Source organism: Theobroma cacao, chromosome 7, assembly GCF_053813885.1.
Source record: "Theobroma cacao isolate CCN51 chromosome 7, ASM5381388v1, whole genome shotgun sequence".
NCBI lineage: Eukaryota > Viridiplantae > Streptophyta > Magnoliopsida > Malvales > Malvaceae > Theobroma > Theobroma cacao.
The window spans coordinates 9469618-9486268 of NC_142645.1; the positions used below are offsets into that span (position 1 = coordinate 9469618).

At 31.8% G+C, this 16651-nt stretch overlaps 1 protein-coding gene and 1 pseudogene across 2 annotated transcripts; both read left to right on the forward strand.

The window, feature by feature from the left end:
- Positions 1 to 1029: 1029 nt before the first annotated feature.
- LOC18594401 (indole-3-acetic acid-amido synthetase GH3.17-like) lies at positions 1030 to 5025 on the forward strand (annotated as a pseudogene). Its single transcript, XR_016027517.1, has 7 exons — positions 1030 to 1056; positions 1236 to 1315; positions 2387 to 2458; positions 2603 to 2896; positions 3127 to 3231; positions 3355 to 4194; positions 4328 to 5025. The product of XR_016027517.1 is annotated as an indole-3-acetic acid-amido synthetase GH3.17-like (transcript).
- A 2151-nt stretch (positions 5026 to 7176) lies between these two features.
- LOC18594402 (zinc finger BED domain-containing protein RICESLEEPER 1-like) lies at positions 7177 to 11881 on the forward strand. The gene is made up of 4 exons (XM_007021937.3): positions 7177 to 7322; positions 9246 to 11234; positions 11323 to 11388; positions 11475 to 11881. Exons 2-3 carry the CDS (start codon positions 9272 to 9274, stop codon positions 11376 to 11378), a joined length of 2019 nt encoding a protein of 672 aa, XP_007021999.2. The 5' UTR covers positions 7177 to 7322; positions 9246 to 9271; the 3' UTR covers positions 11379 to 11388; positions 11475 to 11881.
- The last annotated feature ends 4770 nt before the right edge of the window (positions 11882 to 16651 follow it).

Below are 16651 nucleotides of genomic sequence, written 5' to 3' on the forward strand. Positions count from 1 at the left end.
TCCATGGTGCCACTATGCTGGCGACGGGAATTTATTTTTAATAGAAGACAATCACATAAGGGGATTCTTTTGTTTTTAAAATAATAAAATATTTAATTGAATTGATAAATTTGTTAATTTTGAGTCTGATTAATGTAGACATATATTTAGATTTTTGAGATTCGAGTTGTTTTAGATTTCAACTCAATTTGTTTTCGATTTATCAGGGAATCATTTCGAATTTCAATTTATTTTAAGTTGAATATTGGATCACTTCTGATTTGAATTTGAGTTAGACTATTTTATTTTATTATTAGGTTATAGTCGGTTTTGGTTTTGAATAGATTGAGTCAAGTTTCTAAAATTGGATCAAATTTTACCAAGTAGTGGTTTTGTAATTTTATGACAAACACCCAATCACTTAACATTCACACGATTAGAAACGTTAAAAAATCATACACATCAAAGACAAGAATTTTAACCCGGTTCGACACAATTCACTTTATCTACATCCACAAATGAGAGAAAAATCCATTAAATGTAGAGAAGTTTAGTCAACGTGCAAGTCAATATCACTCGAAGCTCAAATCCCAATCAATCCCTAAACACAAACACTAAGACACAACAAAAAATCTAAAATCTAACTACAAGTACAAACTCATGTACATAAAGCACTGTTCCTTAACAATTCTCTGTACACTCAGCCTTTTAAATCTTACAACTCTAATTACATATTGTCCTATTGAGACTCCTCTATACTTATAGCTTACTCACTTGACCACCAGAAAAACCTCTCCTCCTGGAAAAAGAAGATATTGGAAACTGATCCCTCATCATCTTAAGTATTCACTGTACTTTAACCATATTAACTGTTTGCATTTCCAGCTTCTTAAAGAATATAAATGTCTCATCAGCATATGATAATCATGGAATAAAATATAATTTTTTCCACTTCCCTCCCAGCTAATTTAATTTTCAAATATAGAGCTTTTTCATACTTTGCACCCTTATAAAAGCTGTTTCTAGCTTTCCTCACACCATTGTCAATGCCTCATGCAAAGTCTCTTAGTTTTACAAGTCTGTTTTTCTCTAAGTATTTCTTGGTTTTTATTCTCTCTCTCGGTTTCCTCATCCAAACTCTTTTAACATTTTTGCAGGAATTACATATATATATATATATATATATATATATATATATATATATATATATATATATATATATATAATCTTGGTTTCTTTTTTTTTTATTTGGCCAGAAAAATATTTTAGTGTCAAGGAGAGAATTAATGCTGTTGAGAAGCTGGTGATTGAAGAGAGTGAGCAATACCTGAATTTGGTTAGTGTTGGACTCAGTTTTTCACATTTTCCACCCATATAAAGAATTCTATTTTATGTGCTCCTTTTATATTGTAATATATTGGAATTTTCAAATAATTAATATTATACATTATTTCTTTTTTTGTTATAAATTAATTCGAGGTGAATTGACCGAAACCTTCAAGGGAAATCAGATTTCATACTCGTTTTTAGCTGCCTAAATAATTTTATATGCACTCATAGAGATTGTTGGGAGTTTTGAGCTTGCAATTATACATCTATAAAGAGATGAAGTTTAGGCTCTTTGGAATTCTTCATATTAAAAGTGTGTAATGTCCCAATGCTTACATTGAAAAATTGTAAGAGAGTCCTTAATTAAAGTGCTTCTGTAGGCAAAAATCATGATGCTCTTTAAGGTAAAGTGGAATATATTACAGTTCTATTGTTGATTCTATATATTTTTATATAAAATAATAATATTATAATTGATTTGGAATTTTAATTATTGTCGATTTTCTTTTCACTTTTTATTTTACGTTATGAAAATTTTTCAAAAATAAAAAATAGCAAAAGCAATCACCAGAAATGGAATCATAAATAGGAAAGTAATGTTTAGATCTTCCCATATTGTTTGAAAACTATATATATATATATATATATATATATATATATATGTTGAAGTTAATGCTTGCATGTGTCAAGTGGACAAAATGACAAGTGACAATCCACTTGGATATCATACATGTCTGTATGTGCTTTGCTTAGTGTTGAAGACCACTACGTGTAGCTATGCATGGTACTATGACAATTATGTTTTACATTTGTTTCTCATGTATTAACGAGTGCTATATCTATTGATAATATGTGTTAATGAGTTGTATATATATATGTTGAATATGAATGAAACTAGTGTGTCCTTCTCTCTTTGTTTATCTCTGTTTAAGAGATATAAAACAGAGGCTGCATCCAACAGCCATTTTCTCTCTCTCTCTCTCCCAAAATTATAACAATATATATATATATATATATGTTCTTTTCTATAACCCCAATTATAAGCTTTTTAATATGTTGTGTTTTTGTTTTCAATCAGCTTACAATTCTGAATCAAGTATCTGTTTCCAACCACTATGTCAAACAGTCTTGCCTCCTGGAACTACAGAAGGTGGTCATTTTTTGCTTCACTGTTTTGTTATAATATAATGATTTTTAATAGTTGCATCTCAGTAATTCTCTGAACTCTCTTTATCTTTTTGCTAATAAACCTATGATGTTGATTCTTGCAATGGGATTTCTCCTCTTCTTTCAGTTTTGATCTGATGGCACCAAAGGACAGTATCATTGAAACTGGCTGGAAGATGATAGAGGATTTGACTACAAATGCTTATCAAATACAGTAACAGTTACTGGAAGAGATACTGACTCAAAATGTGCATACTGAATATCTTCACAAGTTTCTCAATGGGAGTTCTGACAAGAAACTTTTCAAAGAGAAAGTTCCCATTATCAATTATGAAGACATCAAACCTTACATGGAGAAAATTGCTAATGGAGAGCCATCAGATATCCTTTTAGCTGAACCCCTCCTTGAACTCACTCTAAGGTACAAACCATGTTGTAATTTCTTAATCTTTTTTTTTTTTTGTACTCGAGAATTGTTGGTGTGCCTAATCATAACAAAGGTTTGAACATTTGACCTTGACCCCATAATGAAGAGTTTAGCTTGTTAGTAGATTCTTGATGATTCAAATTCCATTTGGTTTTTGGTTATTGTCTTGAACTGCTATACAAAATCTTCATCAAAGTAATTTTGCTGCACTGCCTTTAATTCAGCTCTGGCACCTCGGGTGGAAAGAATAAGATAATGCCTATGACAGCTAAAGAAATGGATAAAAGAACAATCATTAGAAATACTCTTCCTTGGTCTGTGATAAACAAGTAAGTTACTAAGTATCAATTTCATCCTTTTCGGTTGAAACAACTTTTGACATAATGAGTAACACTGTTAATAAAGATCAATCTAGGTTGACAAAAACTTGTCCTTGCTTACCAATATTCCAGGTTTGCGGATGGCTTAGAACAGGGAAAAGGAATGTACCTGTTTTTTGTCATGCCAGACATTAAAACTCCATCTGGTTTGAGGGCAAGAACTATTCTAACAAGCTGCTTGAAGAACTGTAATTTCGAGAAGCTGACGTCCAGTCTCTATACTAGTCCTAATGCAACAATCTTGTGCTCAGACATCAACCAAAGCATGCACTGCCAATTGCTTTGTGGATTATTACAAAGGGATGAGATCTTAAGTGTTGGTGCCAGTTATCCTTATGTGCTCGTTCGAGCTATCAAGTTTTTGAAAGATCACTGGAGAGAGCTATGTACTAATATAAGAACAGGTCAACTTAGCGATTGGATCACCGACCTCGGCTGCAGAAATGCTTTGTCGCTAATCCTCAACAAACCAAATCCACGACTGGCAGATTCAATAGAAGGCACATGTAGTAAAAAATCATGGGAAGGGATAATTAAAGAACTATGGCCTAGAACAAAGTTTGTAGATGTTATCTTAACGGGTTCTATGGCCCAAAGCATTCCAACACTTGAATACTATTGCGGTGGGCTCCCTTTAGTTTCAACATATTATTCTGCTTCTGAAGGTTACCTTGGCATCAATCTTGAACCCCTGTGCAAGCTCTCTAATATCTCATACACTCTTCTTCCTAATATGGCATTCTATGAATTCATTCCTATAAAGGAAAACCATACAGAATTGGCTGATCAGCCTCAGCATTCGGAAGGCATTTATTATCAGGATTGCGTAGAAACGCAGGACAAAAAGGAAGAAATTGAACCTGTTGAGCTGGTGGACGTGAAGCTTGGTCAATGTTATGAAATTGTTGTCACTATTTTTACAGGTAAGCTCTTCACTGCTCTTGTGATCATCTTGTATTCCAATTAAACTTTGCAGCTTTCCCTTCTAGTCCCCAAGGAGCTCATGGAATAAAATATTATGGTTTTATTTCTCATAATTATTTGAAAACTTTTCCGGCCTATACAGATACAAAATTGGAGACGTTCTCATGGTAACTGGTTTTCACAACAATGCCCCTCAATTTGCTTTTATGAAAAGGCAAGGTGTCCTTTTAAGCATTGATATGGAGAGTACAAGGGAAGATGGCCTGTCGAAGGCAGTGACACAGGCAGAGCTCCTGATTGAGCCACTCGCCTTAATTCTGACCGACTATACTAGCTATGCTGATACTTGTTCTACACCAGGGCACTATGTATTATTCTGGGAGCTTAAAATGAAAGGAAGTGATGATCTTCCGGAAATTAATCCTAAGATAGCAGAGGAATGCAGCTACATTGTGGAAGAATCACTAGATTATGTGTATAGAGCTCTGAGGAAGGACAATAGGATAGGGCCATTAGAGATAAGGGTAGTAAAACATGGAACATTTGATGCTCTAATGGACTTTTTCGTAGCAAAAGGAACTTCTGTGAGCCAATACAAGACACCACGGGGCATCAAATCTGAGGAAGCTTTGAAGGTAATGGATGCTGGGGTGGTTGGAAGGTATTTTAGCCAAAAGGCTCCGTAGGAGATAAATAAGGGCATTTAAATAAAATGGCATATATGTCTTTTAGTGTTCTCCCGAAGTTTGCTTCCAAGTCTTGTGTTGTGCTCGGAGTCGTTTCATATTTTAATGAGATTCGATAATCAATAAAGTTATTATAAACTCTCTCCTTCACGATTTGTTTGTCTCTGATTAATCTTTTTATCAAACAAATTCAACTTTCATTAAAAACAAATTGAAGATGTCCAATTAAAAGCTTAATTGATTTATAGAATAAAAGTATATAACATCTTTGCAAAGAATATTGGAGAATTATACCCAAAAAGGACTTAAATACTACTCCTGTTTTCATATATGTTTGATGTTCGCTTGCACAAGAAGAGCTAAGTCTCTTTTTATCTCATAATTTTCATCTCATTCGTATCATAAATTCGAGCTTTATATTGTAACAATTTAATTATCTTTTGAATCTCATATACAAGAAAAAATAATATCTAAAAAAAAAAGACATAATATCTAAAAAAATATTTAAATTATTAATAAAATTTAAATAAATCTTTATTCTTTTAATGGGTTCAATCTAGCTCTTATACTTTTATTTTAAGTCAAATACGTTTTTATTTTTTTATTTTAAGTCAAATAAGTTTTTATAATTAATAGTTAATTTAGTCAAAATAACATTTATCATTTTATATCATATGATGTTAATATAGTATGTTAACATATCATAATAAATGATGACATAGCATGTTAATATAGTATAATGACATAGTCATGTAGTATTTTTACCCTTATATCAAAGTCACATAGATATAAAATAATAAATAATATTTTGATTAATGATAATTAATTAACCATTAATTATAGAGGTTTATTTGACTCAAAATAAAAAAAAAAACTATTTGAATTTTCTTGAATAGCTAAAGAATTTTTTTTAGCATTAAGCCAAAAAAAAGCTATTGCTATCAAAATGATCGTAATTAGTAAGAGGCATATGATTATTAGTGCTAAATAAGGAGACTATTAAATGCCATAGTCACATTGGAGAGGACATAAAGATTAAAATAATTTAGGCATAATGTTCAAATAAATTCTTAAATTATTGAAGAAAATTCAAATAAATTTTTATTCTTTTAATACATTTAATCAAGTGCATGTACTTTTATTTTAAATCAAATAAGTTCTTATGACTAAAAAATTGACTAATTGTCATTAGTTAAAATATCACTTATCATTTTATATCTATATAGCACTAACACAACACTTATGTAAATGGTAAAAAATACCACATAGTGTTATTATCGTACCAAATTAGTATGTCACATAATCATCAATTATGGCGTATCAACATATCATATATCATCAATTATAATATGTTAACATACCACGTCAATACCACACAATTTAGAATAATAAATAATATTTTAATTAAATCAATTATTAATCATAAAGGCTTTTAACTCAAAATAAAAATATAAAAATTTATTTAGATACTATGCTAATAATTTATTTGAATCCCATATTCATCCGTCAGTATTTGATGCATGCAAAAATGAAAATATGAACAATGAGAACTAAGCAGAGAGTTTTAGAAATTGATAGAAATTAAAATATTCCTTTTATAATGAGAAATGGAAGATTTGAACTAGCATTTCAACCATTAAATTAAATAATTTAATGTAAACAAAATAATAAAAAATTATATGAAATAAAATATATATTAATGTTATAAATTAGAGCAGTCAAATTTTTAGACTCACACATTATGGCATTATATATTTTCATCATATGATTTTCTTGAGAAATGTTATTTTTAATTATTTTTTTTTGTTTTATAAAATCAAACCATCAAACTTTCAAAATTCTTTCATCATCCCAAATGGTTAATGCTGACTTGACAAAAATAAAAAATTGTAAGATAAAAGGAAATATGGAATTCTTACATAGCAACTATGACTTTTTTACATCAAAATTAATTGGATAATGAAAGAGAAAATAGGGCCCAACGTCAAGCTCAAAAAAGATCAAACCACACCTAACCCGCCGTGATACGTCCGGGGCGAACCTAACCCAAATATTAAAAAATTAAACCAAAAAAAGAAAACCAAACCCAAACTAACCCAAAAGCGGATCCAAATCCTCACCCGGTCCATTTCATCCTTTTCCTTATCTGATTGGTTCCCATAAAACGATCCGATTATTAAAATAAAAAGTCTGAGCGACGTTGACCCACCCAAAATCTTATTCGGATCTTGACCCAAGTTGTCCTCCATAATCCAAACTCGGATCCAATCCCTCTCTCTCTCTCCCTCCCTCCGTCCCCTCCTCCCTCTCTCTCTCCCCGTTTTCTTTTTTTTTTTTTGTTATCAACAAGATCCAAACCCTAATACCTTCTCGGATCCTCCGACCGGGCTTGCCTGTGGAACCAAGCTTTTTCTCTGATAAATAATCGGGGTAAGACTTCCTATTTTTTTAAAAAAAATTGTACTTTTTTTCTGGTTTTTTTCTTTTTTTTTTGGCTGGGTTTTGTTGGTATTTAGTATTATGTGTTTTAATTGTGCGTATTTTGAGTAGACCCATTCGGATATTTTGGTTAAAAAAACATTTGGGTATTTTGATGGGTTGTTGATTTAAAAGCGTTGTTTTTTGAGAATTGTTCTTCTGAGTTGAGTTTGAATTTGATGCTTTTAAGCTTTTATTTTTGTTGGAGTTTTCTTATATTTGAATTTATTTTATCTGAAAAAAACTTTTTCTAATTGAATTCAATTAAAACCTTCTTGTTCTTAGAATTGAATTGAATTTGAATTTGGTGGCTTTTGATTTTTTTTTCTTTTTTTGTTGTATTGTTACTAATATTTAATTGGTTGATTTTGATAAGACCATTTGTTTGGTTTGATAATTTAGAGCAGTTTTTAGGTTTTTTCTATTTCGCGAAAAAGAAAAACCCTTTTTCTTGTTGGGATTTGGCTAAAGTTTGCTTTTTATAAGTGTTGCTTTTTTTGTGCAGTTGGTGGATTATTTTTTATATTTTTTTGTGTTTTGATTTTGATTAACTGGCCATATATTTTCTGGAAGGCTGTAGGTAAACATCTTTTTGAGATAAAAGGATAATTGCCCATTTGGGTACAAAGATATCATTCTTATTAGGAAGTATAATTTTTCCCAAGTTATTGCAATTTTTTTAGTCTTTTCTTTGAATTCATGAAGTTTAATGATTTTCAGTTGAAGGGTAAATTGAGGAAGTTTAAGTTCAGTTGGTATGTACTGGAGGTTTAGCTAACTCTTCCATTATGAGCTCTTATTATGGCTCTTATTCTCTTTGTTCAATATCATCAAAGTCACTATGGTCCGGGTCTTTTTATGATGAGATAAAGTGGCTTACCCATCATTCCATCAGGAAAGCAGTGCCAGCTTAAAAGTAGGAGAGATTTTACTTTCAAAAAGCAGAATAGGGAGAATTTTCATCCATTAAGATTTGAAAGATATATCAAATATTGAATGAACTCTTTAATCCTCTAGTGGAAGGAGGCTTTGTGTATGGGTCCACTGAAGCGAATGAATGGCATGTAAAACCAACGCCAGACAAACACAAAGGGGCAACTTAGTTGGAAATAGAGGGCTAGAACTAGGATAAAGTTGAAACATTTGTCTCAAGTTGTCTTGAAGCGTCTCCTGATTTGTCAGGTTTGACCTGTTAAAATCTAAGAAGACCTATAAGTTACTGACTAGAACAAATTTCGGCTTTTCAATGTCTTTTTATTGAGAGAGTTGCAGACTGGGTAGAAGAGAAGTGAAATAGAGAGATTTTACGGAATGTTTTTTCATTTGATAGAAATTTCAGAAAATCATGGGTTAAAAACTCTGTTATTGTAGTATCATGGTTTTCTCTGCATGTCACTTGTTTACAATCCAAACAAACAGAGATATATTGAATTTCAATTCATATCACTTCTCACCTGCAGTTTGATTTATTTTCTCTGCCTTCTTGCAGTTTCTCTTCTTTTCTTTTCTTTCTTCTCCGTTCCTATCAATCCTAGTTGCAAATTTTCAATATAGCATTGTTTTTGCAAAATTGAGGGCAACTAGAACGATATCAAGGCAGCACCAATTTGCATGTTGCAGCGCTTTTAGAATGAAAATGGCATTTTTTTTCCTATATTACTAGTGCTTATCACTAACTTACAACTAATATTTACTCCCAATGTTTATGAAGACCTGATTACATAATTATAACTGCATTTCCAGACCTGCAAAATTCAATGATATCTTTGTTTTGTTTTTTATGTTTCATGTTCTGAATTTTTGTTGTGAAATAATAGGTATTTCTTTATTTCCATAGGCAACTATTTTGTCATTTGACTTCACTTTAATATACAGACTTTGGGTCATCTGAAGCCTATGCAATGGAAGTGGCTAATGAATCAGCTATTAAGAAACCAAAGAGGTTGACTTCTGTCGTATGGAACCACTTTGAAAGGGTTAGGAAAGCTGACGTATGTTATGCAGTATGTGTTCATTGTAATAAGAAATTAAGTGGATCAAGTAATAGTGGAACCACCCATCTGAGAAACCACTTAATGCGGTGCTTGAAAAGATCTAACTATGATGTTTCCCAACTACTTGCAGCGAAGAGAAGGAAAAAGGATAACACCCTTACCATTGCAAATATCAGTTATGATGAAGGGCAAAGAAAAGAGGATTATATTAAGCCCACTATTGTTAAGTATGAACAGGATCAGAGAAAGGATGAAGTTTTCAACCTTGGAAGCAGCCGGTTTGACCAAGAGCGAAGCCGGTTAGATCTTGCCCGCATGATTATATTACATGGCTACCCCTTAGCCATGGTTGAGCATGTGGGATTCAAGGTATTTGTCAAGAATCTGCAGCCATTGTTTGATCTTGTGCCAAATAGCACCATTGAGCTGTTTTGTATGGAAATTTATGGGAAGGAGAAGCAGAAAGTTTATGATATGCTAAGTAAATTGCAAGGCAGAATTAACCTTGCTGTTGAGATGTGGTCTTCACCAGAGAACTCTAATTACTTATGCTTGACAGCGCATTATATTGATGATGATTGGAAACTACAAAAGAAGATTCTTAATTTTGTCACACTTGATTCTTCTCATACTGAAGACTTGCTTTCTGAAGTAATTATGAAGTGTCTGATGGATTGGGACATAGAGTGTAAGTTGTTTGCCATGACTTTTGATGATTGTTCTACTAATGATGATATTGTCCTGAGAATAAAGGAGCAGATCTCTGAAAACAGGCCTCGTCTAAGCAATGGTCAATTATTAGATGTGCGCTCAGCTGCACATGTTCTAAATTCACTTGTTCAAGATGCTGTGGAAGCTCTTCAAGTGGTGATCCAAAAGATTCGAGGAAGTGTTAGATATGTTAAAAGTTCACAATCAATACAAGGGAAATTCAATGAGATTGCCCAACAAACTGGAATCATCAGTCAGAAGAGCTTAGTTCTTGATTGTCCTATCCGGTGGAATTCAACATATGTGATGCTTGAGACTGCTGTAGAATACAGGAATGCATTCTGTCATTTGCCAGAGCTTGATCCTGACCTTGCTTTAAGTGATGACGAGTGGGAATGGGCAAGTTCCGTTACTGGCTATTTGAAACTATTTATTGAAATCATTAATGTCTTCTCTGGCAACAAATGTCCTACTGCGAATATATATTTTCCTGAAATTTGTCATGTTCACATTCAATTGATTGAATGGTGCAAGAGCCCAGATAATTTTCTTAGTTCATTGGCAGCAAAGATGAAAGCTAAGTTCGATAAATATTGGAGCAAGTGCAGTTTGGCTTTGGCAGTAGCAGCTATCTTAGATCCCCGATTCAAGATGAAATTGGTGGAGTATTACTACTCCCAGATTTATGGCAGTACTGCTTTGGAACGAATTAAAGAAGTGTCTGATGGTATCAAGGAACTCTTTAATGCATACTCTATCTGCTCAACTTTGATTGATGAGGGTACAGCTTTGCCTGGCAGTAGCTTACCTAGCAGTAGTAATGATAGTAGAGATAGACTAAAGGGCTTCGACAAATTCCTCCATGAGACAGCTCAAAGTCAAAGTGCAATATCAGACTTGGAAAAATATTTAGAGGAGGCAGTCTTTCCTCGTAACTGCGATTTCAATATATTAAATTGGTGGAGAGTTCACACACCAAGGTATCCAATCTTGTCAATGATGGCACGTGATGTTCTAGGAACTCCTATGTCAACTGTTGCACAGGAGTCAGCATTCAATGCTGGAGGTAGGGTGCTTGATAGCTGTCGAAGTTCACTGACTGCTGATACTCGACAGGCTTTGATATGCACACGAGATTGGTTGTGGATGCAATCAGATGGTGCGTGCATTATCTTTGATCTCTTTGCACAATCATTTCTAATTCATTATATATATCTAACAATATCCTATTCTTATTACTGTAATAGACCCCAGTCCATCTTCTAGTCATTATGCTCTACCCCTTTATGTTGAAGCAAATTGATCTGTCCTCGGTAAGCCTCCGTTAAATTCTTTCCTTTATATGGCTGTGAAGAATATTATTTCGAGTGCCCTTATTTTGATGGTTTCATCATGCAAGGTACATGAATCTGTCTTAAGCTGATACAATGGTGGCTGATTGGGTTGAGCACTTAGTCCTTGGTCTCAAATCAACTGCTATTTTCATGTGCATATGTCGGTGTGGGTAAATTGCTAATTGCTTATGGTATTTAAGTGTGGCTTTGCTATTATAGTTTTTCCACTAGAAGCTTAAATGTACATTTTAGGATAACAAGGCTTAAAGCTATGGCTTAATTCAAGCAACAACTCTCTATTGTGCTTGATATAGTTATTTGATTTCAAGTTAGAGTTGAAATAGAAGTTGTATAGAGAGAGCTTATTGTATTCATATTTGGTTTCCTGACTTATCACCTGGGCAATAACCAGAGACCGATTTACAAGTTGAAGAAAGTTTTCTAATTTTGACTTTATGGAAATTACCTTTCATATCTTTTGTCAAACCTTTTTCTTTCTGGGTGATACATATAAGAAAAGAATAAGAAGGCCCAAATGAAGCCCATTGGTGGAGTTATTATGAACAAGATAAAGTTGCAACTTGGTTTGTAAAAGTGATAATTTCCAATATCTATGCCCTACCTTTATGCCTTGTTACAAGGACAAGGGGTTTCTTCTCTTTTGTTTGCCTGCCTCTTGTTTACATGTTGTAGCAGACATGCACACATGGAATGTAGAAAGAGGGAGGGGATATGATTCTTTGGTCTAGAATCTCTTAAGCACATGGGGTCTCTTTCTGGACACTATTTTTACTATTCATTGGACATACCACATTAATTTCCGGGATTTATTAGTTGCCTTTATCAATTTTCCACGTCAACATTGTATCCATTTTTGCAGCCAATATCATTTTCTCAACTTTTTCTCTTTTTCTTTTTTATTTTTTTGAATTTCTTTTTGGTACACCAGAAAATTGATTGGATTTTAGTAAAATAAGCTTCTTTTTAACTCTTTTTTTTCTCTCATAAATATTTATGTCTAAGGAAAAAGTTTTGTCACTTGTCTAATAATAAATAGGAAGAGGAATGCACCCATTGCATGACAAAATAAATTAATGGTATAATTGCTGACTTGTTTTGCCTTGTAATTTCCAAAGAAAAAGTAATTCATGGACAGTGAAGTTCCCTTGTACAATAAAGTTGCTTACAAGCAATAGAGGCAGTAGCAATTTGGGCTAGACATGAAGAGCACTTGTTAATCATAATGCTCCATGTTTCCTTATCATATCTTCTTTTTTTCTACTGGGTTGAAAATAAATGATCATTGTCAATTTGCTGTCCAAAGGGTAATGAATTTGTTCATCTTTTTGCCTCCTTTCATCATCTCAAAATCAACTTGTTGCCTTTACCCAATTAGCTCTTTAAAAGGAGAAAGACAGAACAAAGGGGGAGTAGAGGAGGGTGTTCTTACACTCTCCTAGCTCTAGGACCCTAAGTTGCCAATGTACATAATGCACTTTGGATACCGAATGATCAAAGAGTGGAAACTTATCAAGGACAAGAAAGAAAAAGAAAATTAAATATTACAATTTGTGACATTTTTTTTTTGTCTTACATCCGAGTATTTGATTCAATAATCCACATATAATAAACATTTGAAGTATTTGAATGTGTAAAAAATTTTAATTAAGTACTAAAAGTATTGAAAAAAGAGACAACAACTCAAAAAATTTATCTTGTTTTGAAGTATCGAAACACCATAATTTTTTTTTCTTTTCCTTTTTCTTTGAGAATTTGTTTTGGAAAAAAAATGAATAAGAAAAAAAGGGCAAATTCCTGATTCTCATATTGAAATATATAAGAACACAGCATAGAGAACATCTTTTTTTTTAATAATTTATTTTATTTTCTACTAATGAGGTGTAAATTTTTTTCATGTCATAATCAATGAGATTAATGAAGAAAATGGTCCCAATTTCATCCCATCACCCTTTACTTTCCATTTTTCACCAAGATAATGAAATCTTGGCATCTTATAGGAATCTTTTAGGTATCGTGTTACTTTTCCCTCCTTTACGGTCCTTTTTGATTAGGAATAATAATGTTAATTAGACTAATAATAATATATTCTTCAAAAAATAATAAGAAGAAGGACTATCACTCTATATATGAAGGGTAAATTTTCAAATTTTAAATTAAAAATTGCGAGTTTATATAATTGCACTATATATCGATTTAATAATTTTATTAATTTACTAATTTTCTTAATTATACCCAAATAGACATGTGGAACAAATTTATAAATTCAAACTCCTTCGTCTTTGCATTAGAATGATTTTTCTAATAATACTAATAATAGTAACAATAAAAATATCGGTAAGTAATTAAAGATATTTATATAAACTCATTTATAGAGTTTAAAAGCTCCGTCGTCATCGTGTATTAAATATTGATTTTAATTGATAAAAAAATTATTATACAAATTGATGGGAAAATTTTTTAATTTTACGACAGTTAAAACAATTGACACACATGTCTATTAAGTTAGAATTAAGAATAATTAATATATTAACATAATTATTAAATAAAAATGCAAGCCCATATATGAAATATATACTAAATCCCCAGTTGATGAACGTGTTGGTCGAAGGAGCATGAAACAGCAAAGCTGCAAAAATCTTTTAGAGTACGGCGAGGGAATCCCAAAAAGCCGATGCGAATGCTACGTGCATGAAAATTTTTCTATCTTTTTAAATCAAACAATTTCCTCCTATCTAGTGTTGGGGTCCGTTCTGGCTTCCGTTGTCTCTTGACAGCTCTTTGCTCTCTATCAAAAAGATTCCAAATCAACTATAATATGTGGTGCACATTTAAGCGGCATCTTTCCTGCACTTTCTTCTTTTTATTATTTTTCTGTTCATCAATTTTTTATGTTTAACCTATTTTTGGATAAATCGCATAAAATGCTCAAAACTTTGTAAGTTTTAAGTAATCTTTTAATGTATGGTTTAATTTTGAGATATGAAGGTGCTGGTTAAGATTTTAAATTAAAATGTGAATAAAAGAATCCTTTAATGCAAAAAGGAATCGGATGTGGGAGAGTAAAGAAGACAAGCTACCATTATCATAGTAGACAATGCATTGGAAATAAAATTTGTGTAGCTGAGAAGAAACAAGGTAGGGCAGCAGTAGGGGGTGGTAGGGTGAGCAGAAAGAGGTAGATAAAATGAGGGGATGGAGGGAGAAGGCAGGGGTCACCCCCCCTCTAGGTAAGGTGAGCTATGTGGCTAGCTTTTGCAGCAGAGTGATGCACCAAAAGGAACAAATCCAAGGCAATCTGTACGATACCAACAAGCATTCTTTTTTCCTCTATATTTTAAGTGGATTATGGGAATCTCGTGGATTTTACAAGCTAGTGGTGGTGGTGGTGACAAAAGTGAATTTTCACTAAAGCTTTAAAAAAAAGCAGCAAAAACTGTATTTATGAGGCTGAGCTCACGTGACAGCCAAATAGACATAAAGTTGTTCAGAAAAAAAAAAAAAAAAGAAAGAGGAAAAAAGAGACATTAAAAGGCATAAAGTTTAAGCTGCTGCTGTGATCACCATGCATATGTTTTGGGACAAAACCTATAGACTGCCCATTAGAATTTCTTTTTTAAACTTTTTAGAAGTCTTAATTTGTTTAATACGTTGAAAATGTTCCTTTATTAATTCTATCACACATTAAATTAGGTTTTATTTGGTTCTTCTTTGTGGCTCAGAAAGTAGTGGTTTCTGACTTCATGAGCAAAGCCATGTGTAGATTTGTCTGTTAGTCAGCAAAAAAATATTGTGTAATAGTGTAGACGATTGTTCCTTTTTGATATAATATTGGAGATAAATTTTGAATTATTGAAAAGGATTTAAATAAATTTTTATTTTTTATTACTTTCAATCAATCTATATAATTTAATTTTAAGTTCAATAAATTTTTATAATTAATAGTTGATTAATTATAATTAATTAAAATATTACTTGTCACTTTATTTTCACATGGTATTGTCATAACGTTGAGATAAATAGTAAAAAATATCACATGATCATATTATATTAACATCTCGCATCAGAATCATATGATATAAAATGATAAGTGATATTTTAATTAATAATAATTAAATAATTATTAATTATAAAAAATTTAATTAACTCAAAATAAAAATTTAAAAATTTAATTTAAAAAAATAAAAATATAAAAATATATTTCACTTTTTGACCTTACCCGTTTAATAAGAACAGTTAAATCAAGCATCAAAAGAAACTGTTCATCTTGGCTGCTAAGGAGTGCATTAATTAATTTAGAGAACATTGCAAACTTGTTTTTTAACTTTGACTATATAAAACATTTGCAAAGTGACTGTCTAATCCTATCAGCTTTGAGTAAACATCAACAAGAATCTGTTCATCTTTGGTGGTGTGGCACTGAGTTTGGTGTGATGGCATCCAAATCCAATTACAGCTTGTACAACTGGCATGGCCCATAGATTGCTCATTACAATCCAATTACATCTTCAAGAAAGTTTTTTTTTTTCTTTTCTGATTTGGTCAATTTGTTTCTTTGTAACTTTTTTTTATTAAGTGGGAGAAGGGAGATTTGAATTTGACTCTTTAGAGAAAGAATCGTATACTAATTATTGAGTAAAATACTCGAGTGCTTGTTTTTTTAACTTTATTTGCCTCTTTGTGTTCTTCTTTAATGTTATTTTATTTTATCATAATCACATAGTTTAATTACTTATAAACGATATCAAATTAATATAATAATAAAATTAAGGATATTTATGTAACCCTTTTCCATACTATATATTAATTCCACTCCTTATCCTATGATGATTCAAGCGCAATATATATTTTCTAGCTGAAATTTCAAGCTTTAACCGTTCAATATCACATCACTAGGGACTTATGTGAATGTTTATTTAAATAGGTTATATTTATTTATTTTTAATTGAAAAATTAGACTTTGAAGTTTTGTGGTAAAGAGATATGTAATTAGGTAATAGATAGAAACATCTGTAATAATTGGTTTGGTAAATATAAGGGGAAAAGGATTCAATTGAAACAACAGAGATAGGATGGGCCAAAAATAAGAAAAAAACAGTCTTAATTGGTATGTATATAAAGCATTTTAGGGTTTAATTTTCTCATACCTAATTAAATTGATAGACACGTGAGTAAATGCTTCCTAGTTAAGAGTGGGATTGGTAAATTGGGTGCAATAAGTTTT

Bases quoted from the DNA above. Each gene is read 5' to 3' on its own strand.
- LOC18594402 (XM_007021937.3), top strand. From the start codon at position 9,272: ATGGAAGTGGCTAATGAATCAGCTATTAAGAAACCAAAGAGGTTGACT. The intron at 11,235-11,322 runs GTGCGTGCATTA...TTACTGTAATAG, and splicing joins GTTGTGGATGCAATCAGATG to ACCCCAGTCCATCTTCTAGT.